Below are 26686 nucleotides of genomic sequence, written 5' to 3'. Positions count from 1 at the left end.
TCCCCCATCTCTCCCCTCCTCCTCCCCATCCCCGATAACTTTGCGGGTCACGGCCGCCGACCAGATGCCCAGGCGCCGCGGCAGAGCCCCGCACTGGCCGCCCTTTCGCTTATCGGATTAACGCGATCGGTCCCGCAGCCCTAGGACGCCAAGAGTTAAAAAGTCTCGGCGCGCTCGCTATCTCAGCCGCCTTCAGAGAGAAAAAAAAAAAAAAAACAAAACCAAAAACTTTTGGGGACTGGCGTAGAAACAAGTTTCCCCCCGGGTCCCCAGCCTGTATCCGTTTATGTTGGTCCCCAGAGAGCAGACCGCTGAAGAGTTACGCTCGTTTCGCTGTGTTGTAAAAACCCTCCGGAGGTCTCTCACTCAACAGGCTTGTTGTGATGCGTATCCCCGTAGATACCAGCACCAGCCGCCGCTTCACGCCGCCCTCCACCACCCTGAGCCCGGGGAAGATGACCGAGCCGCTGCCGCTGCCCGGCGCCGAGCACGGCGGCACCTTGCCGGGGAAGCTGCGCGGGGCCGACCGCAGCATGGTGGAGGTCCTGGCCGACCACCCCGGGGAGCTGGTGCGCACCGACAGCCCCAACTTCCTCTGCTCCGTGCTGCCCACCCACTGGCGCTGCAACAAGACGCTGCCCATCGCCTTCAAGGTAGGGTCTTGCCACCTCCCGAACATCGCGCTCTTCTTGGGGCGCAGGGGCGGCAGGGTGGGGAGGGCAGGGGGGCGGAGGAGAGGGCAAGGGAAGGGGGGCGAGGCGTCCCGCCCGCGGATGGGGGGCACCGAACACCGACCCCTGAGCCACGTCGGGGCCGGCGGTGGGTCGCAGCCGACCCCGCGCCTCTTTCCATCCATCTATCCTTCCTTACATCCATCCTTCATTCTTTCCATCCTTCCATCCTTCTTTCTTTACATCTTTCCATCCTTCCTTCCGCGGTCGCTGCCACTCGCCACAGCGTGGGAAGGGGCGAGCGGGCGCGGCGCGGCTCTGGCCCGGGAGGGGAGCGGCGGCGGCGGCGGCCGGGGCAGGCGATGGGACTGGGTAGGCTCCCTGCCGCCGCTGCCTGCCTCTTCGGCCCGTTCAGAACTCTGCTAGTGAGGGGCGGCTCTGCTCAAGAGGAAAAAAAAAAAAAAAAAAAAGAAAAGAGAGCGAAAAATTAAAAAAAAAAAAACAACCAAACCCCAGACCTGAGGAGCTTGACAGCCCTGGGGACCAGATGCCGGCGCAGCCACTCGCAGCCGGATGCAGGCGTCCCGGAACCGGAGGAGCCCCGGGCTCACCCCCGAAGCCGCCCACTGCGGCGGTGGGTCCCTCGGTGGGCAGCGCCCGCCGCGGAGCGCCCTGCTGGGGCCGCCACCCCCGGGGGGGACACTCCACATCCCATCACCACCCCCGCCACCCCTGACCTTCCCGCAGCGGCCGGCGGCACCGGAGGTGCCAGGCTTCCGCCCGCCAAGCTGCCGAGGGCTTTGGGGAAGAAACCCCCACTTTTTTTTTTTCTGTTTTTTTTTTATTAGAAAAAAAAAACAACTATTCCAGGAGCCCTGCAGAGAGCTGCCCTTTCCTCCCGCACCCGAGCCGCTTCCCGCATTCGAGCAAAATTCATGCCCGCCCCCCTTAATCATCCCTCTTTTTTTGATCTGGGTCGAGCGCTGATTTCTTGAAGGCGCTGGGGTTTTGTTGCTGCCGATGTAGCTAACGCTTCCGAGCAGGGAAAGGAAAAGGGAATTTTTCTCCTGGTAGATCCTGCCTCCCCAGCAGATCCTGCCTCCCCGGGGTCAGATTTAGGATGGGGATTTGTAAAGTTCGTCCTTTCTTTTGCGGTCGCTACTGGCGTCCGAGCGTCTCAGCGCAACTTTGCTGAAGGCGACCAAAGCCGAGTCTTTCCGCTGATTTTTTGAAGGAGGGGAAAAGAGGGAGAAGGGAATCAGCTCCCACGAGCGTGGGGAAATTCTGCCGAGCAGGCGGCTTTGAGGAAAAAAAAGTTTTGTTACGTCTGGAGAGTCTTCCTGGTTTAGACATATGGGAGTCTGGGGAAAAGGGAGGAACTCATCGGCAGGGTCAGGTCCTAAATTCACGAGTTTAGGTTAATTGTGATAGGGTCACCCACGCACTAGGCAACCGCTGCTCATTGCCCGGGAAGCTCTCCTCCTGCAAGGCAGAGTTACGGCGTGGGACACCCGTGAAAACCCGCTCCGCCCCGCCGGGAAGGGAGATAAGCCAAGTCGCCAAACACGCCCTGGTGTTTCTCCCGGGAGACCCACGCGTGTCCGCGCTCCGGGCTCCTGGTCTATCTCCGGGCGGGGAAGCGGAGACGGGAGGAGGGACACAGAAGAAGCAGCCCCCGGTGCCCCGCTCCCCCTGGCCCTCGGCTGCCCCGATTCTGTGGAAATTTCCCGTGGAAAACAACCCCCGGGGGCCGCTTTCAAGAGAGACCCAACGCCGCTCTGATTCCTCGTGTGTGTCCCCCGCGCCCTCCGCAAACCTTCCCCCTTCCGTTTTAACTCGCAAGCCCGCTCCCAACTTCTGCAAACAAGAGTAAAGGGTCAGGTTCTCCAAACAGAGGAGAGCAAGCGTTTGTAACACGGAGATACTTTAACCTAGAAATACGCAAGGGGAAAAAAAAACAAACCAAACCAAAACAAAAACAAAAAAAAAAAAAAGAAAAAAACACAGGAGAGTTTCCTTATGAGCTCCTGAAATTTTGTGCTGGGAGGCACCTGCTTGCTGGGGCGCTCCTCATCCTCTCAATACCCTCCCACCGAAAAATCGTTCCCTCCGTGGACAGGCTGAGAAATGAGTCCTGAAACAGTTTGCCACATACAGAACAATCTGATTTGTTTTATGCTGACTATTGAATATTCGCAAAGGCATTTTTTTAAGTCGTAATTTTTAAGATCATTTGGAACAAGAACGAGAAAGTTCAGGTCATTCCCACTCTGCCAATATATTATCTGACAAAAAAAGCGTTGAGTTCCATCAAGTATTTGCTAACAACCATTGCATCAGGAAAAAAAAAAGAGAGATGGAGAGTTTTCTCTTCACGTTTCCTTAGAAAAATTCACTCGTGGTGTTTGATCTTTAGGATCAGGATATTGTTTAAAACCAAAACGATCATTTCCATGCACTGCTTTTTTTTTTCTGAACTAAAGAGTGAGTCAGAGAAACTTAGAGAAAAATATATAACAACTCCAATCAGGTGCCATATAGATTAATTGCCCAAACGCTGTTAAGAAAGCATCTAGATCTTAATTTAAAAGCTAATTTTGTTTGATTGATGCTGCTGAAGTAGGTAATTTAGATACCCGGCAGCGCTGCAACTCTGATGCTCTCCTCAGTTCTCTGGAAATATGTATTTTTAAGAGCTAAAGAGTACACCAAAGTACTAGATAACTCCAGACAGCAAGTCCCAACTTATCTGTTTAGTCTTTTTTCTAATGTAAATGTTTGTATTTCTGTTTCTCTTGTCTGTGACTTTTAACTCTAGTTTCTTTCCTGGCCTGCGTGATTTTAATGCTTGCTTCTCCTATCTTCTTCACAAGCCTTATCGCTGAGGTTGTCTTCCGTGTAATTTGAAAACAGGGATTTAAAATATTTATCCTGTAAGAGACAACTGCCCCTGGATTCACGAAGGTTTTTCATCCCTTAAAATGCTAGCGTGTGTTTCCTTAAACGAGCAGGCAAACATTTGCATCGCAGGGAGGTGAGGGTAATGCCCTGATTTTCCCCTTTCCCTTTCTTGTGCCTTTAACCTTTGTGCATGCATTATGGTTTTACGGTAGCTTTTTAAGAACTGGGTGAGCGCGTTGGCTTCGCAGTTGCTGATCTTGCGAGCCAGCGTGCCTCATGACACGACGCTGTGCAAGGAGAAGGCTTGCTGGCCGAAATGCTTCGAGCAGGGACCTAATTTATGCCAAGATCAGGGAAATTTGAAAAGTGCAACGCTGAGCATAGCGCAGACCGCCAAAACGCATTACGGCACGCAGAGGAGAACAAAAAGCCAAAAGCCTGGGCCGCAGAGGAACGGGAAAGAGGAAGTTGAAAGAGATACGTAAAGAGGGAATTTTGACACAATGATTTTAGCTTTGCATGTGGAAGTGAAAATAAGGGTTATTGGTGAAAAAAAATGGAAGAGCACTGAAGTGAGAAACACAGCCTCCTATAGAAGGAAAGGCTGTGAAATACCTGAGGCTGGAGACTTCTCCCACATTACGGGAGGTAGCTATGGCTGGGGAATAAGCACCAGAGACAGACCAAGTAAAGGAGCTGCTGATCCTGTTTGGAAAGAACAAGTGTGATTAGAAACTAATAGAAATAAGACGAGGCTGTGGCAAGCTTCAGCCAATTCTAACTGCATGGACATAAGCTAGAAGACGCGAAGAGGAAGGAAAAATATCGAGCTGCAGCTCAGAGGGCATGATGCAGAACTACTTCCTCTTAGAATGTGTAAAAGAGGAAATAAAAACTAGCTAGATTTTTTTTTCTCTTTTTTTTTTTTTTTTTTTTTGGTAGTAGCCCTGAGGTCACTACTTTAGACTTAATTGGGGGAACAGCAACAGGATCTAAAAAAAGTATGGTAGGGAACCTAATTCAAGCTCTTACTTTTGCCAAAGTAAATCAAGAGACACACCAGATATCCATTCGATGGTAACAGAGTAAAATTGTTTTGAGAATTCAGTCCTACTCAGGAAGATAAGATAAAGTTAATTTTTTTTTTGTCGTTTAACCAGTGTGAACATTGTAGATACAAGTCAGGAAATCTACAGTTAAAAATCTGTATATCTCTCAGCATTTTGCATCAAAAATGCAGCAACTCCTGTGTTCCTAAACATTTGTTTGATAGATGCTGGCACCAAGGAGCTGCAGCGCAAAAATTTCGGACGAGGTGAAAGCCTTTGTCTGAGCGATTGCAGATTTCATTACTCCCGATCACGATTTCCATCCATCAGGTTGCGGGTGAGGTCTTAAGTCACTGATTTTCTTTCATGCTTCTAAAGGAAAAAAAAAGAAATTGTTCAGTAAGTTGTGATTAAACATTTGATTGAGGCCTGCTTTTCCATGGACTTACTCTGAATCTATGCTGGGGCAGCTCTGTTCAGACAGGTGGGAGAAAAAGATAGGGAACTGGTGCAGCTGTGGGGACTCTGACCCTCTGCGTCCATGACGTGATTGGCTTGGTTTTGTTTTCTCTTGAATTTTACATTCCCATCGTTGTGCTGACTCCACTGTAGCTTAAAAGGAACGCTACAGATGTAAATCAGGCCAGAATCGGTTCCTGTTACTTTAATTTATTTATTGACAATTATAGAAGTATATTTTGCAAAGCCTATTTCATGGTCTTTTCCTGTCGGGGTACACATTATGCTGCGTATTTCAGAGGTGCATCAATGTAAAAACTTTTCTGTAGGTCTGCAAACTAGGCATGGAAGCGATTCCTGTTTTCCCCAAAGAGCTTTGTAGCCTACATAGATTGTCGCTGTTGCTGCTTTTCCTTATTTTATCATGTTACTTGTTGATCTTCTGCGCCCCAAATTACACACCACGTGAGGAAGCTGAGGCTTCTGTTCCTTGATTTTGTAGGTGGTGGCCTTGGGAGACGTGCCCGATGGGACGCTGGTAACAGTGATGGCTGGAAACGACGAGAACTACTCTGCAGAACTCAGAAACGCTACAGCCGCCATGAAAAACCAAGTAGCAAGGTTCAACGACCTCCGATTCGTGGGTAGAAGTGGAAGAGGTATGTGTTTTTTCTTAACTGCACATTGGTTGTGTTCACCGGTTATGTCAAGTTCTGGTTACACGGAGGGAATTTGAAGACGGCGTCTGTTGAGTTTTCTGCAGCAGGGAATGCTGTAAAATCTGGCACAGGCAAATTCCAAAGGCACACAATTAGCTCTGTGTTTTCCCTTGTTTTATCCTAGCCCGTCTTCCATGTTACTTCAATTTTTAAACAGTAAAATCTCATCTGAAAAAAAAGAAATCATAGACGGCAAGTCACATTTTGACTCTGGGAGCCGCCCTGTCAAATTTAGAGCAGCACAATAATACCCATTCTTAAGTTTAAATAGCATATTTTCAATTTTAAATGAGAATTTTCAGCTTGTGTAAAGACTCGCCACCGTCTCCGGGCTCCTGGGCATGCTGGGCAAAAGGTGGTCTCTGTAACAGAGTAAGTCAACCTAAAATTATAGGTAATTCCTGCATAAATCTAAAAATTTTCCGGGTTCATCACGACCTGCTGAAGGCACAGGGTACTTTTTCTGACCTCTCCTTCTCTGAAATAGCCGCACAACAACGTGCAGAAGTGCTGTTGTTTAATGTGCTCCTGCAAGGTGGATAAGATAGACCAGAGCAGAGCAGATGAGCTTCATATCTGACTTGCTGTATCTCTGTGATAACCAGTAATTACTAGTATATAAATAAAAAGGCCTTACAAGTGTAAATAACAAACTAGAGTCGAAACTGACTTAGACTAGAACGATATAAAAATGTTGTTAGGAAGCTGCAAATAGTGTCTGACGCACACAGCTCACATCGGATGTGAGCGGGCAGGTGTGCAGCGCTTGATCCAAAAGCCCATAAAATCAACAGGAGGACCCTTCGCAACTTCACTCTTTGGCTCCGGTCCATGATCTTAAACCCCACACATTCCAAGCAATCGTGTTTACCTTTCTGTTACAAGATTATTTTAAGCGCTTCTCTGGCATTACTGCCCTTGTTGGTGTGAGTGGAGTCCCTTTGCGTGGGTTGGGGGGGGGGGGGTTGGTGAAGCCCACAGAACAGAAGCTGCTGAGCTGTTGCTGAGAAAAAGCTCGGAGAAAAGATCAGCCTCTCTCTTTTAAGGTCAAGAATGAAAGACTGTTGCATCTTCCGTCTTGACTTGGTATGATTTTTACCTATGTATTTTTCTTCTCTTTCATTCGCATCTTTGAGTAAAATTCGAACGTAATATTATGGTCTTCCAAACACCACAGTGTTAGTCAGGGAGAATGCAGTGCTGTAACACTCACAAATCAAAACGATACTGTCTATGGCACTTAAGTAGGTTTCTGTATACTACCTTTTTGAGTAATTTGTTGCAACAGTGTCCCTCTGAACCAGACTGAGTACTCAGCACTCGCTGACCCCTTCTCATCATTTTTTCCTCCCTCTCTCCCCATGGGAGCATTCGAGCCTCCTCAAAATGTTTTACTCCAAATGGGAGATGGGTCAGACTTCAGACCAAGGAATTTATCCTGATTATACACAACAGCCTTTATTTGCCTTTGAAGTAAAATGCATCTGTAGATATTCTTCCAATTTACAGTCAGCAATTGTGGAACACCATGGCCCTCTTGAAATGTAGGTGTAAGCAGCAAATAAATTTTAAGAGTAAAATATCAACCCGATTCCTCCATATCCTGCAGCATTTTTAGATGAAGACACAGAGGGAGATGTCTTTTAAATCACGTTGTTTGGGTTGTCTTCAAAATGCACTTGGTGGAAAACACCCGCAGCTGAGAACGTAGCTTCGTAATGCTAGCAAAGAATAATAATAGGGTAATGCAGAGAAAATTATATCCATTTACTGAAAACATGAGAGATGCTGTAATGTCTAAAAGTATCAGTCATTAAACATGTTCATTTGTTATATTAAAGGTTCCACCTTTTCAGTAAATGGAATTTGCATTATGATTCAGAGATGACTGTTTAGAAGATTCAAATGAATAGCTGGCAAAGTGGCAGAGAAGCTAATAAAAACAAACCTGTAGTTCAGTTCCTGGCCATGGCAGTGAAGCTAGAAATCATAACAGTGAACTGTGTGCATTTCAAGGTCAAAATCCAGCGGCTGAGAGAGAACAGTCCCTATTCATACCAAAAAGCTTGGCGGGGAGCGTCACTGAGCCCCTTGCCATAAGCAGTTGCTGGTAGCTGGTCATTTGCGCACGGACATAAACCCTGTGTGTTGTATAAGATTCAGGTGATCGGAATCCTTTAAGGGACAGAGTGATTTGGGAACGCTGCGTGCTATTAGTCAGTCTTCGAGGTCAGACCTCATCACCTCCGTTGGCTGCCCATCTTTGGAGCGAGTGACTAATGTATGCTTTTGTTTACTCCTCGAACAGAGGATTGTTTTCCAAAGGTGGGGATTGTTTGCATTTGGTACGGGATTTCTGAGGTGCTGTTTTGTTGAATTTGTGTAAAGCCTAAAGCGTGAGGTAGCTGCTTCAAAGGGCATTGCTGCCTTTGATACTTCGCTAGGGGAAAATTAACTGAAACTTTGTTTGCTGTGTGATATTTGAGTTTGAATAAGTTCGGTTGCCACCAGTGATAATGTGATGCCAGGAGTGTTATGTGAGCAGTGATTGAAAGTTCACGTCGGTTACGGTCAGAGTGGACACTCTTTGTGTACCTCGGGTGATTTAAAATCCCTGCCGGAGAGTAAGGAACGGCTTTGACTCGGTGGCTGTTCCCCGTGCATCGGTTGTCGCCCAGGTGTAACCATCACCACTAGAAGCCCTGCCGAACTGATGGCAAGCCACCGCTCTCTCCCTTCTAAGAGTGAGAAATTGTCATTCTTGACATTCTTAAAAAATAGTTTAAATACTCTTCCGGGGGCTTGAAAAGAAATCTAGCATGACAGTCTGACAGCTATTTCAAACATAAGACTACTGTCCACATTTTCATCTCTGTGAATAAGCGGCTCTGCACTGCCTGTGAGAGTTACAGCAATTCCCTCCCTTCAGGGTCTGATTCTGCCAGAGCAGACGCGCCAACCAAATATTGGGCAAAGCATAAAGAGCCCGAATGGCGTTTCAGCATTCGTTCCGTATCTAACAGCAAGCGGTGTTGTCCCTGTTGCTCTGCCTGCGCCTGTCGTTCGGAATTAAAAAAAAAAACAAAACCCACCCGCTTGATTTTCTCAATGCCAAGAATGGGAGCTGAGAATATCGCAGGTCACCCAAAACATCGAAGTGTTGTATAAAAGCAATTTGGCTCACTTTCCTGAACGAAACAGATTTACATTGGAATTGGCTGAGCTCCAGAGTTACTATTCCTCACCCTCGTTTGAGAATGCTACTGGGAAAACCTGCCTGTCTGGCTTGTAAGCCTGAGTAAGTAATTTCTGAAAGAAAAATGTAGTTTAAAGCTTCAGCCAATCTCAGCTCCCCCTTGTCTGATTACCTGGTTAAAAAAAAATTAATCTTTATTTTTCTCCCTCCATTCATAAACACTTCAAACTCCAAAATGCTACTACTGCAAACTACCCTGTTTTCTTAATGTATAATGGACTGGTTTCGGTTACTATGATGAAATAAATCTGATGCAAAAAGCCTGACACCATAGAAGTTCATTGGATAAAATTAAAAATAAATAGTTATTTTGGAGAGGGAAAGCTTCGTGGCTCGGTAAGCATTACATATTTTCCTCATGGAATCATTAATCCCAGTAACTTCTTTGTAGAACGTAACATTAAAAAAACCCCAACAAATAAACATGTTTTCCAGATGAAAATAATTATTAATAAGTTATCATAATAGTAGCTAATGGGGAAGTGTCTTGGCTTGCTGCAGAAGATCTCAATCTAAATCTGAGATCTGGAGCCGGAGCTTCATGTTAGCTTTCCAACAACGTCTTTTCAAAGCCTGCATCTTGGAAAGGACAGAAAATTAAGCCTATGTATATATTTCCTACCAGCTATCGGGATGAGACTTGTGAATAAACTTTGCGATAGTTTTCAGTTTCCACAGAGCCAAAGAAGGGCTCCTTTTTCACAGGAGTAGCTGGTAGGAGAACATGAGGGAGAGATATTACCAAGCATAATCAGAAGTTTGTGCCATCAGGACTCTTTCTTCTGGATATAATTTTGGGGAAGAAAAATCAGTTTAAGCTGGCATCTCAAAAATACTTAAACCCCAGAAATTACTGGCCTGGATTCAGAGTCCAATTATTTTTATTGCTCTTCTAAAGTCAGAATTTTGCTCCTTCTGTGCAGCTTCAGCTTGTGGTTGCATTATTTAAGCACTTTGTTAAAATTTGTTTTATTTTTTACTGAAATGCCTTCAAAATTGTAAGAAGTATGTGCAAAGCAGAGGAGGACGCTATTCAACAGGATCATAAAATCAGTATTAAGCAGCCAGCCGGGTCCTGGTCCAAACCATTGGAATGCTTCAGGGGACGTGGTATCAGATACTGGAGTAACAATGAACTGTGCTTGCCAGATGGGACGAAAATAGAAGAAATCCAACAGCAATCAAAACTGAAAAAAAGAGTGAATTGATAGAGTTTAGAAACAACCGCTTATTTATACTTCAGATTGATAAGTATGCGGCGCTAGCAGGATGCTAAGGCCAGCGGGAGAGTGGTTTGGCCGTAGAGGAATGGGCAGCTCCCGTGAGACATCCTGCAGCCCTGCCGTCACGCTGGGCACGGGCAAGGCCAGCATGGCCCTTGGGGTGGGAGAGCTGGGTGTCTGCAATGCCGCTTGCCCGGGGCTGTCGCTGCCAGTCCCACTGCCTGCGGGCAGTGGCCAAAGCAAGGGGCCACGCTGCTGGTCCTTGCCCCGGGTGTGTTAGAGGGTTGATGTTCATCACAGGACTCTTCTCCCTCCAGTCTAGTCTGAATGGTGAATTTTTCTCTAACAGACAGTGTCCAGAAGCGGTGATTTTCTTTTTAAGTGACTTAGGGTTGCTCAGTTGTGTCATTAATTTTAATCGAAATTTCTGTGCAAACCGAGTAGCTGTGGAAGAATTCGGCATGCAGACTCCCTGCGCTGCTATGGAGGAGCCGATGCCAATTTCAAGCCAAGTAGCCTGGGTCAGCATTAGATTGATCAGCAAACACAGGCCTTTCACGCGGGCAGCTGCCTCGGTGCTGGGCTTTAGCAGGGGCATGTTTGCAGGAGGAGGGAGGGAAGAAGGCTTTCTCATTATACCAGCACTGCCCAAGTCATTTTCAGCACACGCTCACTATGTGCAACTGGGTTTGCATGGGCTGCTGATTGTGTAAGAAGGTATACGTATAACGCGGATCCGCGCGGGGGTTTGACTCGAAAAACATCATGTGGTCCGTGAGGCCGAGCATGACTGTGGCTGGCTTTGCCAGCTCCCAAACACTCTCTGCTGGGTTACTTAAAATTTCATCTGGGCGAAAAAACTCTCGATCCGAAAGCGTCAACAGGAGAAAAATAATGGCAGAGCAATTTGGAGAACTTCCTGTCTCCGGGAGCATTACTGCTGTAAACAGTGGCCATGCCAAGTGCTGAACCACTGCCCTCAGTCCAATAACAATAAATCTATTTTTTGGTTCTGCGGAGCTCTGCTTGTACATTTTTGAAACTCAGGCTAACGATGAGGATGAGGCAGACGCTGTCCTCTGAGCATTTTCTTCTCTTTTTGCCCTGATAAAAGGAGTTGGGCTTACCAGGATCCTGCTTAGGGAAAACAAAGTACCTCTCTAGTTGAAGAGTTTACATAGTTTCAAGATATCTGTTTGCCCTTCAGGGTTTTTTTTTCTTTGTTTTTATTTTGCTTTTTGTTTCAGTGTGCCCTCCTTCAGAAACTACTTGGGTTAAAAAAATATTTATTTTTGTTTGTACCTGTGTACCTATGTATATACCTGTATTACAACTCAAATAACAGCTGCTGTTTTGTAATTAAAATAAAATAATCCTGAGAGATTAATTAGGACCCTGGCTTCAGGGCTGGCCAGTGAACTTCAGATGGCTGTCCTCTTCGGATGACTATCCTACGGCACGCAGTTCTTGTCAGCTCGCTCAGGATTAGCAGAAGTGAGGATGCTGCAAATCAGTGGCTTACAATTGCTGTCAGGAGAGGCTTTTCCAGCATAGTCATGAGCATAAACCCTCATCAGTCTGAATCAGTCTCTGTTCCCTTCTAAAAACCCTTTAGCAACAGTAAAAAGATAGACAATTTTTTTCTACTATTTTAATGCTGTGTGACTCTTCACCTCTTTTGCTCCCATCCTACTTCTCTCCTGTTTTTTCCCCATCGTATTATTTCAACACAGTTTTCTCAGCCTCTCCAAACTGACCTTATTCCCTTCATCTCTGTCCTCCATCAATCTCTGTCTTTGTTCTCCCTCCTCTACTGATGCTCTTCCCACCCATCCCCTTTGAGAGCTGCTCCCTCTCAGCACAGGTTGGGATTCCTGTGTCAGACCTTACCACAGGAGCAGGTTTTGGCCTCAAAGTGTCCTGCTAGGAACTGTGCTTGATTCCTTTGGCCCTTTCCTACCGAGGATGGGGAGCTACCTGCTGTGCGGTGCAGGACGGGAGCGGGCAGCACGGACAGGAGAGGGAGGAGGTTCTGGAGAGGGAGGCAAGGAGGAGGAGGAGGAGGAGGAGGGAAGCAGCTGCTTGAAAGGCCTGATGCCATAAAAGCTCTTCAGCAGGGTGGTGCTTGGAGCAGTGTGTATGCACATCAGTTCCCTGACATTTAGGGAGGAACTGAAGGAAAGGCTTTGGCAAGGCCACCAAGTTTCCATAGGCTAGACTTTATGCACCACAACTCTAACAAAGCCACATCCATATCTGAGGCCACAGAGGTTGCTCTGCATTTGAAGGTTGTCTCTGATAGAACTTGGCAGGTTCCAAGTTCGTAATGGCAGCGTTATCTCCCCCATGACCGACAGCATGGATATCCATCGAGTGACCCCAGACCTCTTCTGAGCTATGAAATCAATGCGCGTTGCATTAGTATAATGACAGCACTGAGGAGTCTTTCCTCTAAGAAAATAAACTCAGAGTAAACAGTCCCAGTGCACACTCCCACACTCAGCTAGCTACTGAAGAAGTGACTTGTCAGGTTGTCTTCTGGAGTTCATCTGCTCCAGGCCACTGCAGGCGGAAGTCCCTCACTTGCTAAAACAGCCCTGATGATCATAAAAGCACTCCTTGCCTTTCATATTCAGAGCAGCACATTGCTCTTCCACTGAACCCACACCTTCCTTCTTCCCTGTGCCTGGTGCTTCTTCCTGCAGCCATGCCAAGAGGTCATTCTCTTCACCTCTCAGTAGGGCAAGGAACATGTTTGTTCCCAGCTCCAGCTCCGTGCCAGAGCACTAAAGTACGCCGGCCTCTGTCTGCATAGGTGGCCAGGCTGGGGTGGGTCCCGAATGAAAGCCAGTGCTGGAAAAAGGGAGAGGGACTGGGACCAAGTCCAGGTCTCACAGGGCTTTGTCTAGGCCACAGGACAATGCAGCATGAAATGAAGATGCCTCAGAATAGGATCTGCCAAAAAACACAATGCCCATTACACCAAGGTTTTCCCAGTCTCATGGTTAGGCAAAGGATGAGAACAGAGCTTCAAGGGGTGAAGAAGTCACGGGTTCAGAAAAGCAGTCCTTGGAGAAGGGACTGGAATGAGGTGCTCCCCTCAACCCAAGCGCTGCAGACACCAGCCCCCGGAGCCAGGCATGCACCACCCCTCAGAGGTAGAAGGACCTCTCCACTCAAAGGACCTCCAGCCAGGAAACCCCCAGGGTTGAGGACTCTGCCACCCCACCGCAGCTATCCGACCAGGGTGCACTTCGGGGAGGTGCAAGGTGTATGTCTGAGGCACATGCTACGGAGCAGGGAGCTTCCCTGGAGAAATGTCCTAGCTCTTAAATCAGAACAAAAGGCCCTGAGAGGCTGTGTGGGTGAGCCCCAGCAGCAGCTCCTGGACCAAACCACCCCAGGACAGGGGCGGAGGAGGGCTCAGGCTGTGGTTTGGGGCCAGATTGACCAGGCTGAGATGTTCCTTCCTGGAGGCTTAAGCTTGCAGCCTGGAGGGCAGAGGGCTGTTCAGCAGGGGAAGCCTCCTCAGATGGCCAGTGCATCTGCTGCAAGGCATCACCTGGATCGGAGGGGTGGGAAGGGTGAGGGGTGTAATTTTGGACTTAAGCATTTAAATTGAACCTGAATCCCACTTCAGGCAACTAAACCCTCTTGTGAATCTGGGCCTTAACGTTTTCATGTCTCTCTCATCGCCTATAAAGTGCGGGTGATAATTTCTACCTCAAAAAGCTTATTAATGGTTTGAAATTATAGCTGGGTTAAGGACTATTATTAGGCTTAAAGATCCCAAGGCCTTTTATGTGAGAAAGTGGTAGCTCTGCATTCAAGTCATTTTATTTTGAACTGTCCTTTCCATCTGGTGCTCCTGTTGCTGTTTTTCCCTTTCCCTGAACCCAACAGCAGTGACACAGCAGTCTACAGAATGATCGTTTCTTGGTTCCACCCTAGAGCTGGATGCACTTCGTGGAGGCTAAGTAATTCCTGAACACTTATTCACAAACAGCCCAAGCTCTGATATGGAGAAGCACTTCATTTAAAACTAAAATGATATTACACTGAGAAAAAAATCCAAATTGCTTGATATGTAGTAGGTCACAGCTTGAAAGCAGAGGTTCAGGTTTTGGGATAGCCCGCTCTCAGGAGCATCAGAGATTTCCATTAGAGTCATCTTTAGTTAAAAAAATAATTCCACCCTCTCAAAATGTGTGTTCAAACATTAGTGACATGTACGTTTGTATCAATTGCGTATATACATTTAAAGTCTTGAAAATATTTTAACAATAAGCATTGCATTTTAAGACTCAAACTGTAATCTCCTTGTGCTGCCATGCTGCTGCAGTGGCTGGACACCCCACAGCACCTCATTCTTCCTGTGCAGTAATTAGTGTCTCCACCCAAGGTCGTAAGAATTTTATAATGGTTACTACAGCAGCTCCACTTATAGTTAGAGGCTGCTTGGCTTTTCCATTGAAAGGTCTTCCCACCCCATCCCAGTCTTTTAATGTTTTAATCCATTTTGCAAGCTTGAGCTGCAGGCTTTCAGTCTAAGGAGATATCCCACCCCAAAAATTCAGTTAAAACAGGTCACTTGGATTGTCTTTCAGAACACAAATGGAAAACACTTTTTTTTTTTTATATTGTCTAACGTTGGTGTAATTCTGGTGCACATATACACGTATACATATACCACCTCCATCACAAAGCTGGTATGTACATAGGACTTAGACCTAAGGATGCTAAAGTACAAATAATGTTCCTGCCAGCCAAATTCCTGCTGCAGCTTGAAACAGCCTCCCTTCTGAAATTAGATCACATCACACTATAGGGGGATTCCTGGTGGGTTTGCATGTTTGTGGATTGTTGATGTTGGCATGCAGAAGTGACTAATGTCTATGTTAAGTACTGGGTGGCACCCTAAGCTGACTATTGTGGGACATCCTTTCTTCAGAGACCTCCTTCTTGCCACCCCGATCCCAAACCTCTTGACTCTATGCTTCTTCTCCTCAGTTTATTTATGTACTTTCCTATAAGGTCAGAGTTATTCCCCTCCCTGTCTTCTGCTGCAGCTCCCTTCCTTATAAATGGCCATGACCATTTAGCATCCACATCTGGCATCTCCTCCTACTCAACTGCCAGTTTTTCTCCAAACAGAAGTGCATTTCAAATCTAAGTTTCTTGGGCAGAGAAGGGCCGTCAGGTGCCTTGCAGGCACACAAGTGGAGCGGCAGCGGCGGCTGCACACTTTTATGGACATTGCCAGGCTGTCAGGGAAGGGATTAGCACAGAGGCCCCTGCAAGGCCGGAGGAGGTGGTGGACGGTATCATTGTGACAGCAGATGAGACCAGGAAGTGAAACCGCTCATCAGCGCAGAAGTGAAACTGGCTGCGCACAAACTCTTGTCAAGTTAAAATGTAAACATCTGGCCAAAAAAAAAGAGAAAAACTGGCTGTTTCAGTGAGCTGAGTCCCACCCTTGCAACGCTTGAGAGTGATCCCTGTTTGTGCGAGGGAGAATCGCTCTTCTGAGGGCTTCAGATCAAATACTGAAGTGTTGGTTGCTAAAGTAATGGATAAAAAGCAGCATTCAAGCAAGTATGTGATTTTTTTAATCAATGGTGGCATGTTTCCAGGGTGCTGGGTGCTGACATTTTTTGCTTATTGCAGCAGGAAGATGTTCTTTTTTTTTTTTTTTTTCTGAGGAAAGAAGTTTGAATGTTGGTACCACTGTAGCACAGTAAAGAGGAGGAAAAGTGACTTTGGAACCTGCTACCTGCGTGGGCGTTCATTCTCCAGTGCCGTGTAGGGGACAGGTCTTGTAGCATGCCTGCTGTACCTGATGACAAGGGGCACACATGTCGCCAATGTGTGTCTGCTGAAATAGCTGCTGAGGGCCTGAGTCAGCTTTGTTTTAACAGCTGTAGGTTACACCAAGTATAGAAACAGCTTCTGCATCTGGTTATATATGTCACATCCACAGCTGGTAGGCTTAGGGTTATATCTTTGACTCTTGAAATAAGACGACTATCGGGGCAATTTCCAGAAGAGCGTCAGGGACTGTCCTTATCACCCACATAGTGGTTTTAAGGTAAAATTCCGTTTTAGGGCCTCCTTAGGTTGACAGCGCCTCTATTCATGTTACTTGATTTCAGTGATGCAATTTTGGTTGCTTAATATAGTTCCTATGTTGCCTGAGGTTAAATGTGCGTAAGCTTCACCAAAATAATGCCTTAAAATGCTTCCCGACGCAACCTTCCTCCAGCCTTCTCGCGCCAGGAATCCCCAGAGCCATGGCAGGAAAGGCAGGGACTCTACTGCTCTTCGCCACAGCATTTGACTTTTTAGTCGGAAAAAAAACCCTGGAGTACAGGCGAGGGGGAAAAGAGAGTGAAGTGCACGCCTTGTTTAAGCAATCAGTAGCGCTGCAGGGAGCTGGGAAGGAACGGGAAGGGCAGAAGTCAGCGCCAGCCACGTTCTCACAAGAGCAAGTTTGCTCTTCCACAACATATTGCAAAGCGAATTCAACAGTTCGTAGCTGGGTCTAAGTTTGCAGCAGGGCAACTTCTGGCTATTTGCATGACAGCATGGCCCCCTATAAACCCCAAACAAAACAGCTATTGATTTAAGGCAACAGAGATTTCATTCTGGGTTAGTAGATGCTATGTAAACACAGGTATAAGAACTTCCTGGAGTGAGACACTCGACAGAAATGTTCAAAAATATACCTGTGTGCTGACCCAGGCTGGTTTGGCAGGAGGCAAGTGGGTGTATTTCCCAAATCTCCAACTTGACACACTCTTACACCCACAAAACATCCATATAAATACGCAAACAGATCCGTTGCTCGTGCAACTGATTTGCCTGGGCAGTTCTTGCATTTTTTTCAGCAATCACCCCAATTTGCTGACATCTCCTCCACATTTATCTGTTTGGACCGTTGGTCTGTGGTGGTCAGAATTTGTAAATCATTTACAATGTGTTAGCAGATGAGGTGAATAACAGTTTTTTCTCATATTTAAATTCAGTGGTATCTGCGGTTATGATGGTAAACAAATTATGTTATTTTTTGATGCCACTTACTTCAGCTGCAGCTTTTTTTCTGATGAAATAGCCACTGGACCAAACATAACAGGCAAAGTTATATTCTGACTGTGTGAAACTGTCACTGGGGGCAGGAGAAAAGAGTCACCATCTGAGCACAGAATTTGGACTTGTGCAGGTTTTCTGCAATCGGATGTGCAACTTGAACTCCCACAAAAATACTTCACTCATATGATGAGCAGCAGTTAACTAATGAAGGGTCAAATTACATTGGCTCTTCTCATGCTATTGATTACATTTGGAGAATTCAGCAGCTTAAGTGATAAGAATGGCAAAATTTGGCCCCAGTGTATAATAGCAGACATTGGAGAATGAATATGCAAGCGTGTGTGTATTGCATCCTGCCCAGAGATGCAGTCAGATATGTTATTAAAATGCAGTAGACATCTTCATTTTGGCAGATACCCAGGACGATGTTGTGAGAAATTGTAAAGATGGATCAAATTGATCATTTAACATGGTTTAAGAAAAGTAACTACATAAGCACTAAAAAGTAGAAGCTGGATTAAAAAAAAAAAACTATCATAATCTTTCTTACTAGAACCTGGAAGTCTGTCACTAATATAATAGAAATGTCTGTAATATAATTTGTATTGCATTTGTGTATTACATTTCATATTTTTCCATCTATACCTTTTGTCCTTGTCAGCACAAGCATTCTTGGCTCCTTTCCCTTTTTTTCTTCTTCTTTTTATCTAATAATTACTGTAACAACCAAAAAAAAAACCAACCTACAACAATTCTAATGACACATCTGTGATCATCAGAATAAATCCCAAAAGCAAAAGATAGTAATTGTAACCACATCATCTGTTGGCCTCCCTTTCTTCCCCCCATCCCCACCATGGGCAAACTTCTGAAGTTTAACTCCATTTTTTAGAATCCTCATTTGGATGAACCTTAATCAATGGAATCAAAGGTTCTTTTTGCCTGAAAAAGAGGTGGGTTAAAATGAAGGAATAGGTTCAAGATGTGGCCTCTCTTCTCTGAAGCATGTCTGTTCTCTCATTCCCCTTTGCATCTGCCTGTGCAGCCACTTGTATTTTAAGCGTGCCTTCCCACCCCTAGACTAATCTGGTCAGGGATGACCGACACTGCTCAGGGATGACTAAAGCAGCACACAAGAGCTTCATGTGACCATGTTGTCACTTGGGATTCATTTTTTCCCCCTTAGTTCCTCTCAATCATTCCCAGAGGCCATAGCTTACAAGCCTATTGCTCCCTCTAGAGCCCTTCAGTGCTGTTCTGGAGGACCACTTAAATAATTTCTCATCATGTTAGATGGGAGCTCACTGCTCATTTTGCTTCCAGCCTCTGTCAGATGGGATGCAGACTGAATGTAGACTTCACGTTACTGTATGGCAGCATAGAGCATGGGCACAACACCTTCAGATGCTTGGGTCTTGGAGGCTGATCTTCACTGTTTGCTGGTCCAGGAACAGTATTGCTGAGCAGGCGCTGGTGGACAATGTTATGCTTCCTCTTAAGTTCTTGCAGCTTTGCTCAGCATCAGGAGATCTCACGAGCAATCCTGTAAAGTCATGAGCTGGGGAAAACTGGCTTAATCCATCTGACTTCAGCTGTCAAATCAGCAGGGACTTTTGAGGGCATTTTTGATAGTACAGTCTGTATGAAACCAGTCAACAGAGTCTCTAGGTATCATTTTAAAAGTCAGTATTGTATTTTGACCAGAAATGCTACTGTTTCCATTATTTTTTCTAGAAGCGTTCTGACCTTAATGCTCTTGCAAAAGTAAACATCACCAAGCAATTTTTCCTACCCTAGTTGTGAGAGTAGGCTTGATGGAAGCAGTGAGTCTTGTGCTCTGCCCTTACACCTATGAGCGTATGCTTGATGTCTGTGGGAAGGGTTTCCAAAGGCAGAGCCCTGTGCCTCATCTGGAGAATTTAATCCTTGTGCTCATGAGATGCTATGTGCCTAATATTAGGAACTGCCAGGGATAGTTACAGAGAGAGCAAGAGTCTCTGGAAGTGACTCTTGCACCCCAGCAAAGCAAAGGTTGGCATTGATGTCATCCGTGAGCCCTTCCACTCACTATTGGCAAAGGCTCCCACAATGGCGCAGTAGCGATTAGCTTCAGGATTCTGAGGCAGGCATCATAGGCTCGAGCTAATTTGTGTATGTTTTTCTGTAGATTGATGGGACTGTTTAACCCAGAGGGTCTCAAATGTTGATGTTAGCTAATGGAGGGCTACGTGCTGGCTTGCTGTGACTGCTAGGATGTCATCAAATTGTCACCATGACTATTGGAGGCATCCAAACCAGGCCTGTGTTTCACAATGACTTCTTGGGTTGTTTGGTCCCTCTTTACAGTCACTAGAGAGGTCAGTCCCTCATTTAGGCTGCCTGACTCAGTTTTGGTGGCACCCACCTCTTTCTGAGTTGAGCAGAGACACTAAGTGCTCAGCGTAGGTCTTCTACTGACAAGTTAGAAGGTCTGCTTACTTATGCATCAGAAATGACGGCATCTAATATAGGCTTCAGTACTACTACACTGAGTAATCCAGTATTATTTCCACCACTTTAGTCTGCTTCGTGTTGCATGTGTATGTGTGTGTGTGTGCATGTGCTTGTGTGCAAGCGTACATTGAAAATAAAAATCTGTATCACAGCTGTATCATAATACATAAAAGCAAGGAGGAGACTTTTATAGTCCTGCTGTCATCTCAGAATAGGTATAGCCATAAAACACAGATTTCACTAACAATACATCCAATCTAAATCTACCTTTGTCAGCCAGACACATAAATGATGAATAATGTAGAAGCCATGCCCAATAAAACCGCTTAATAAGGCTAAATGTAAATGAAACAGAATAACCAGAGAAAAAAAACACAGCCAAAATTATTGGTAAGTAGCAATAAGTGGTACGTGGGTTTATGGTGATATAGTCCTGTGGTTAACCAGTATGTGGTTAATGAATAGTCTTCTGTCAACAAGTATCTTCCTGCTTTTGCCAACTTGTGTCACAACCTTATACAGGCTCTGAGATCTAGTCTGTTCTGTAGAAAACCTTGAAAGTAACTTCACCTCCCTCTTCTGTATTCAAGTCTCGTAGACATGGCCACATTTTACTACATTTCACTGTTGTTATAATTTTTTTCTGCATTGCTTTTCTATCTGGAAAATCCACATTAGCCTCCTAAAGAGACACGTTGACTACATATTCTAGGAGAACAGCAGGAGCACCTTACCTAATGCATCAGCAGTTGTTAAAAAACCAAGCCCAAACAAAGGGGAAGCAAGATGGAAACACTGCAGATTAATGAAGAGAATAAAGTATATTTTCAAAGTCTCTTTCAGTCTTAGTGATCTAGGTGTTATATATAATGACACAAGGAAACTATTTTCGGAATGAAGGACGATCTACAGGTGCCTCTCTAATATTTATTGAGTCTAATGCTATGGATGATAAAGTTTTTTGGAAGGAAGTTTATTGAACTTTATTACTGATGCCTCATAGAAAGATCTGTTGTGCTGGCAGAGGAAGAGTACAAAGCTGTAAAGCTTTATCATGTAATTTGGTATTTAAAGAACATCAAGAACACAACCATCCTTGGTCTGGGTAGATGTAGGACCCAAGAGTTGAGGGCCAAAGGCCAGGAGACAGGGATCTGAAATGACCTTTGCTTCTATTGCAGTTCTTTTGATCTCAGGGGGTGCTTTCTAGCAAGGATGTGGAGGTGGGAAGACACTGGCCTGGGATTTGCGAGGCTTGTGTTTCAGCTTCTGTTTTGTCAGGGCTGTGATTCAGGATTATAGTCAGATTTAGTTGCAGCAGACAAAGTGGTTAGCATCGCTGGCCACAGGCTTCCTGTGAGATTGTGGCCAAGATGCTATCTCCCCACAGTTCCTCATCCATAGAGTGGGGAGAATGCCTCCCTAATTCACAGGGATGTGATGAGGACAGTTTCCAGTAACAGCTACGTGTGTGCGTGCTCGCCGGGATGTTGATACAGACCATTAGCACCAAAGTAGGAACTGCATTAAGAGAAGTATTGAATTGCAAGTGAATGTGCATGGAGGGGGGGGAATATTGCTGCTAGAGACAGGCATTTATATTTACGTTTATATTTAAATTTATATTTATTTATATAGATAAGTGAAGCAAACAATAAAAATGGGAAGTCTTAAAAGGGAAGAAACTCAGCAGTCAGGAGGGCTGGAGCCAAGTGGTAAAATGAAGCAGGCAGATCTGTATGGGAAAGCTCCCACAGCATGTGCCCAAAGGAGGAGAACCTCAATTTTCTTACAGCAGTTCTTGATTATCTAACTTGGGGTGATGTCCCTTGATGTCTCTTACTGATAACGAAGATTCCTGTCAGTAGCCGAGTCCTCCGTGATGCTGAGATAACTATGCTAAACCTGCTGACAGGCAATGTTTTTATTGTTGTCCAGGCCAAAGCCATAATGAATGTATATATGAGGTCTTATCAGAGATGCAGAATGTTACTTTTGTTATTTAAAAAATGCCTGAAGTAAATGCTGACATTGGCCAAAAGCAAATCCAGGGGCAGCAGGACCTGAAGGCATTGCAGTCACACGGGGATGCGAAACCCTCCCCAGGACCCATCAAAATGAGTACTTTTCCCAACTTAGAGCCATGGCATGCACATAACAATTTTGAAAAAGCCTTCACAGTTTTCTTACTGAATAATAGAGAAACGAAGCATAATGCTCTGCTGTGTCTTCATAAAACATTTTAATTCTCTGTGGACAAGCTGTAGGGTTTTGTTTTGGTTTTTTTTTTTTCCATTCCCTTGTTTCTTGGCATTGCAGTAGCAGATTATTTTTAAAGGGTTCTGGTTAGCAATATGGAATTGATCTAATGCTAGCTTCAACCACAAAGCGTGGGATTTTATGATCTGCCTAGGGGATCTAAGCACCCAGTTCTCTTTAATTTTTACAAGCGCTGTTGATCAGATTCCCGTGGCAGTTTTGGACAATTTCTAAGCCTCTCCAAACTAACACCCTTTAGAAAGCACAGATAACGTACCAGCAGCCATGTAGATCAGATAAACGCTAACTGTTAGGGGTAACCTCCTTTTTTTTACAAACAAAGTGTAGATCATTTAAATAAAATTAATTTTTTTTCCTAAAAGCTTTGAGCGGTTGCCACAGAGGGAGTGCATCCAGCACCAGGCAGTTGTGAGGTTATATACTCTGCTCTCCAGGCACATATGTACCTTCAGATAAGGACAGCTGAAGTGTTTTAGTGCCATTTGTTGTGTTCCAGTGCTATCTCAAATGAGGAGTATACCTTTTCTCAACACATATGCTCAGTAATGTTGTTCTCCTGTTGCAGGGAAAAGCTTCACACTGACTATCACAGTCTTCACAAACCCACCACAAGTAGCCACGTACCACAGAGCCATCAAGATAACAGTGGATGGACCTCGCGAACCCAGAAGTAAGTGAGCTAATGAGAGCATTTGCAGGTGACCAAGTTGATGGTTTAGTATAGGGGTTCATCACCAGCCTCATGAAACACGGCAATATCCAATCTATGTGGAGCGGTGGGTATGTTTTACTTCAAGGCTGTCCTACAATTGGTTTTAATTATGCCTTCCTGAAGCTTTATTTTTCACGGGTGCTCAGCTGATCTAGAGTATGACTTGCATTGCATTTCTAAGGTATCTGCCCAGGGATGACTTGGATCATACCCAAAAGCTGACAGAAGGGATGCTGATAAAAGGTGGGCAGTGTATCATTTCTTGCTAGTCTTGCCTTTCAGATGTTAAGAGGATTTTAAAGCACTGGAAACCAATATGTCATTGATCTAACTTTTCAAGCTCAGCCACCTTGCAAAAAGAAATAAATGCTTGAGAGAGGACAGCTGGTCGCTGCCTTGTGGAGTTCACTGTACCTCATGCTGTCGTACAGCTGAGGAGCACCCATTTTCACAGACAGCCAATCTTTCCTCTTTTTTTTTCCCTTTCTTTTTTTAAAAAAAATTAAGTACGAGGAGGAGGTGAATGGTTTGGTATCTCCAGGGGAGTACCCGCGCCTTTCATGCAGGCAGTCGTTTTGTTCGGGTGGCAAGGGCAGGGCGGTTTTGTCTGCGGGGTGAGGTGAAGGTAGGGTGGAGCAGATCCGCAGGTAGAGGAGCTCCTGCGGTACGTGCGCTGCCTGTTACCAGCGGCAATCATTAACCTCGGACGCTAGCCCGAACGAGGCATTTTCATATTTTTATCAAAATGCCCTGATGTAAATTGAGGTTTGTGGTTAGTTTCTTTGCACTTCTCTCACATGCTTGGCAGAAGTTCTGGCTGTTGCTTAAGTGGAATCGTCCTGGGAGAAGAGAGCAGCAGGATTCAAACACCCACTAGAGAATGAGACTCGCGGCTCAGGATTGCTTAACCGAGGCGGGGAGGGAGGAAAGAAAGGTTTGAAACCTCAACTGAAACAGCTTAGAAGCCTCATGTCTTGCCTGTGCGTTTTCTTCTCGAGCCTTCATTTGCCTGAGTTGCATCATGATGCTGCCGGCATTTAGTGGAAAAATCTGATGTATATTTTTCGGATTTGAGGCCAGACTTTAAAACAAATACTGCTCTCGGGGTGAGGCTTCTTATTTAGTTTGTATTTATTTATATCTTTTTAATTGTGGTTGAATTGTCCCTGAAAAATATCCCTGGTAAACCAGGCAGCTGTGCACGTAAATAGATATTTGTATATGCAAGTTCTAGATTTGCATATGCAATTATCTGGGGCACGTTCATAGTTCGCAGACAACAAATGAGCTTTAGTTTTTTGAATATGTGTCTGCTAGAAGGGTAAGAAACAAAATCATCCTACAGGCATACCTACTGTTTTAAATCAATTCTTCCGTTGGCATAATAGTTAATATTTAATAAGTTTCTACATTTTAAAAAGGAAGTGGAGATATCATACATACTGAAGCAACCCACGTATCTTCCCGACTCAAATGAGTGTAAAAGCTTCCTTGTAAATAATTTCACTTTGTCGTAGGCAAATCAGCTGCATAGTGGAGGAGGCTTTATGTGTGTCAGGAGAAGAGGTCAGACTTCCCCCTCAGTGGGAATGCACAGCTCCTTTTATCACAAAGTCATTCGTGACGCAGCGTAGAAGGGATTGTGCTCCTTTCATTTGTAAGTGGGCTGCAAAGTCCTTCGGTTTGACTTCTCACCAAGGGCTTCTGAGTCACAGCGGCTGTTGCCATCGGTCTGGTATCTCCTCTCCTCTTTATATGCTTGGCTGAGATACAGATTGGCCTGAAGAGATACACCACGGGCTGCGAAGGAAAAAAGAAGTGGTACCCAGTTCATTCTCCATTCTGAGAAAGTTCTGGTGGGTTTGGGCTATACGTTTATTTTTCTATACTCTCACTTGGTGGATGTAGCCTCTTTTGCATTGGTTCAATTAGATCAGTTACATGTATAGCCTGTACGAAAACAGATGGCGAGGCTGTTACCTGCACCAACTCACGTACAAGATTTGCGGTTAGACATATCAAAACATGCATGCTGTGTACTGAAGGGATTTTAAATTGTATCAGCCTTCTTGTACTGAGACTAGAATCAAAATAAAAATTGGTAGATGAGAGTGTTTCTAGATTCAGTAATCGATATTTGTAAACGTTCATGCTTACAGATCCATGACTCACTCACTCGCTTGAGCTAAAGGAATTACAGAAATACTGAGATGTATTTTCTAAGATGTCCTGATTCGAAATAAATCCGTGGAAGACAGTAATGGGAACAAAATTAGATACTGCTGTCTTACAGAGATCTAGAAAAAACACACTGAAGTCCAAAACCGACTCCAGCAACAGTTTTTTATTCATTTACTTTATGTTTATAATAGTTCTCAGACAGTCTGAATTCTAGTGAGTGCCTGCATTCTGTGTGAAAAATGCTGGACGGTAAGGGGCCGTTTCTGAGGATGGAGGTCATCTGAGGCAAAAGTCAGAACTTCACACCAGGATGATTGTTAGTCAGCTTTACAGGACATAGAAATACCTTTTTTAAAAAATCAACCTTTAAGATTGATTAACTTGAGAAATAGCAGAAACATTTTCTTTTGTCTGTAGAGAATGTCAGATCAAAAGCACTTTCTAAGCCAGAATTAGACAGGTTCTCAAAGTGAGTTTTTAATGCAAAAGGACAGCCTCTTCAATTAGGCATGCTTGGGGAAAAAACTTCAAAAAGTAACACAAAGCAGGATTTGAAGCCATTTTTGGAAAACAGAAAAATGCTCAAACCGAAGGCTCCAAAAGCAAATATGCAAAGTGCAGACTTCTTGTCTCACTGGGATGTGTGGAGATGTCACGATCGGTGACGATAACACGGTGTGTATTATCGTATGTGCCACCTTCACTCTGCGCAACAGCCTGCAGACTTTGGCTTCTTGCACGTCCCATTGTACATTCGGTTGTGGTTATTGTGATGGCTAGATCTTTCCTAGCAGCACATTTGCCTATGTAACTACCGGATTTACATTTACAACTATGATAATTACTCATGCGCAGGACTTACACCATTGTCCTTTTTTTGCTGTTGAATTTCCGGCTATGCCTATCCAGACAATACTTCTCATCAAATTGTCATGGCGTGTAGAGAGAGCCAAGGTACTTAAGAATCTGGCTCTTCCACCACTGCTTTCATTATGTATTTTTAAAATCCCTTTTGAACTTAGCATTTTCATTCTCCAGCTCTGAATAAATGCTTATTTTCAAAATTTTTTATAAAAAGAAATAATACTGCACTGTCAGGGAGAAGGGCAAGATGACCTAACCCATCATTTTCTTCTCCAACTTCTATGATTCTATGATTCATAAAGCAATTTATGTTTTTATGAGCTAAGTCCATGGGGAAAATCATTAGCAGTAACCAGATCAAGAGTAGTGCTCCTGATGAAAATACTTTTGGTTAGGAAACTTGGTAGAAATAGTATGACTCTTAAATTAAATATTTCCCTTAGGCCATTTGACCTACTGTGTACGTCTGCTGAAAAATTAGTTTTTCTTCTTTTGATTGCTTCTTTCTGTTTTTCTCATTGAGTTGTTTTAACCTACATAGCTCTGAAAAATTCACTAATGGACCAGGTGCCTGAAAATGGTGCAAAATGCAAAGGCTACATGAATTTAGCCCCAGTGGGCCTGAGATATCCAAGGTTAAACTGAGCATTAAATTTGATTTTCCCGTATTGGATATGTGGTTTTCCCAAATACTTTTTTGGCATCCTTATATCAAAGGGCAGGATGCTGTGGAGCAGAGAGAGAGAGAATAATATTGCTGAGCAGGATTTGAGAAGGAGCTTAAAAAGC

At 44.8% G+C, this 26686-nt stretch overlaps 1 protein-coding gene across 2 annotated transcripts in view; it reads left to right on the top strand.

Moving 5' to 3' along the window:
- Positions 1–26686, top strand: part of RUNX1 (RUNX family transcription factor 1) — a 171143-nt gene that overhangs the window by 94854 nt on the left and 49603 nt on the right. For both annotated transcript variants that reach the window (XM_086765097.1, XM_086765090.1), the window contains exons 3-5: positions 400–653; positions 5583–5739; positions 22706–22810. In XM_086765097.1, coding sequence (XP_086621223.1) covers positions 400–653; positions 5583–5739; positions 22706–22810 — 516 coding nt within the window. The remainder of the gene's footprint in view (positions 1–399; positions 654–5582; positions 5740–22705; positions 22811–26686) is intronic.

Source organism: Chlamydotis macqueenii, chromosome 1 (genome assembly GCF_036417535.1).
Source record: "Chlamydotis macqueenii isolate bChlMac1 chromosome 1, bChlMac1.mat, whole genome shotgun sequence".
NCBI lineage: Eukaryota > Metazoa > Chordata > Aves > Otidiformes > Otididae > Chlamydotis > Chlamydotis macqueenii.
Note: the sequence above shows the minus strand (reverse complement) of the source record. Positions and strands in the feature narration are given on the sequence as shown.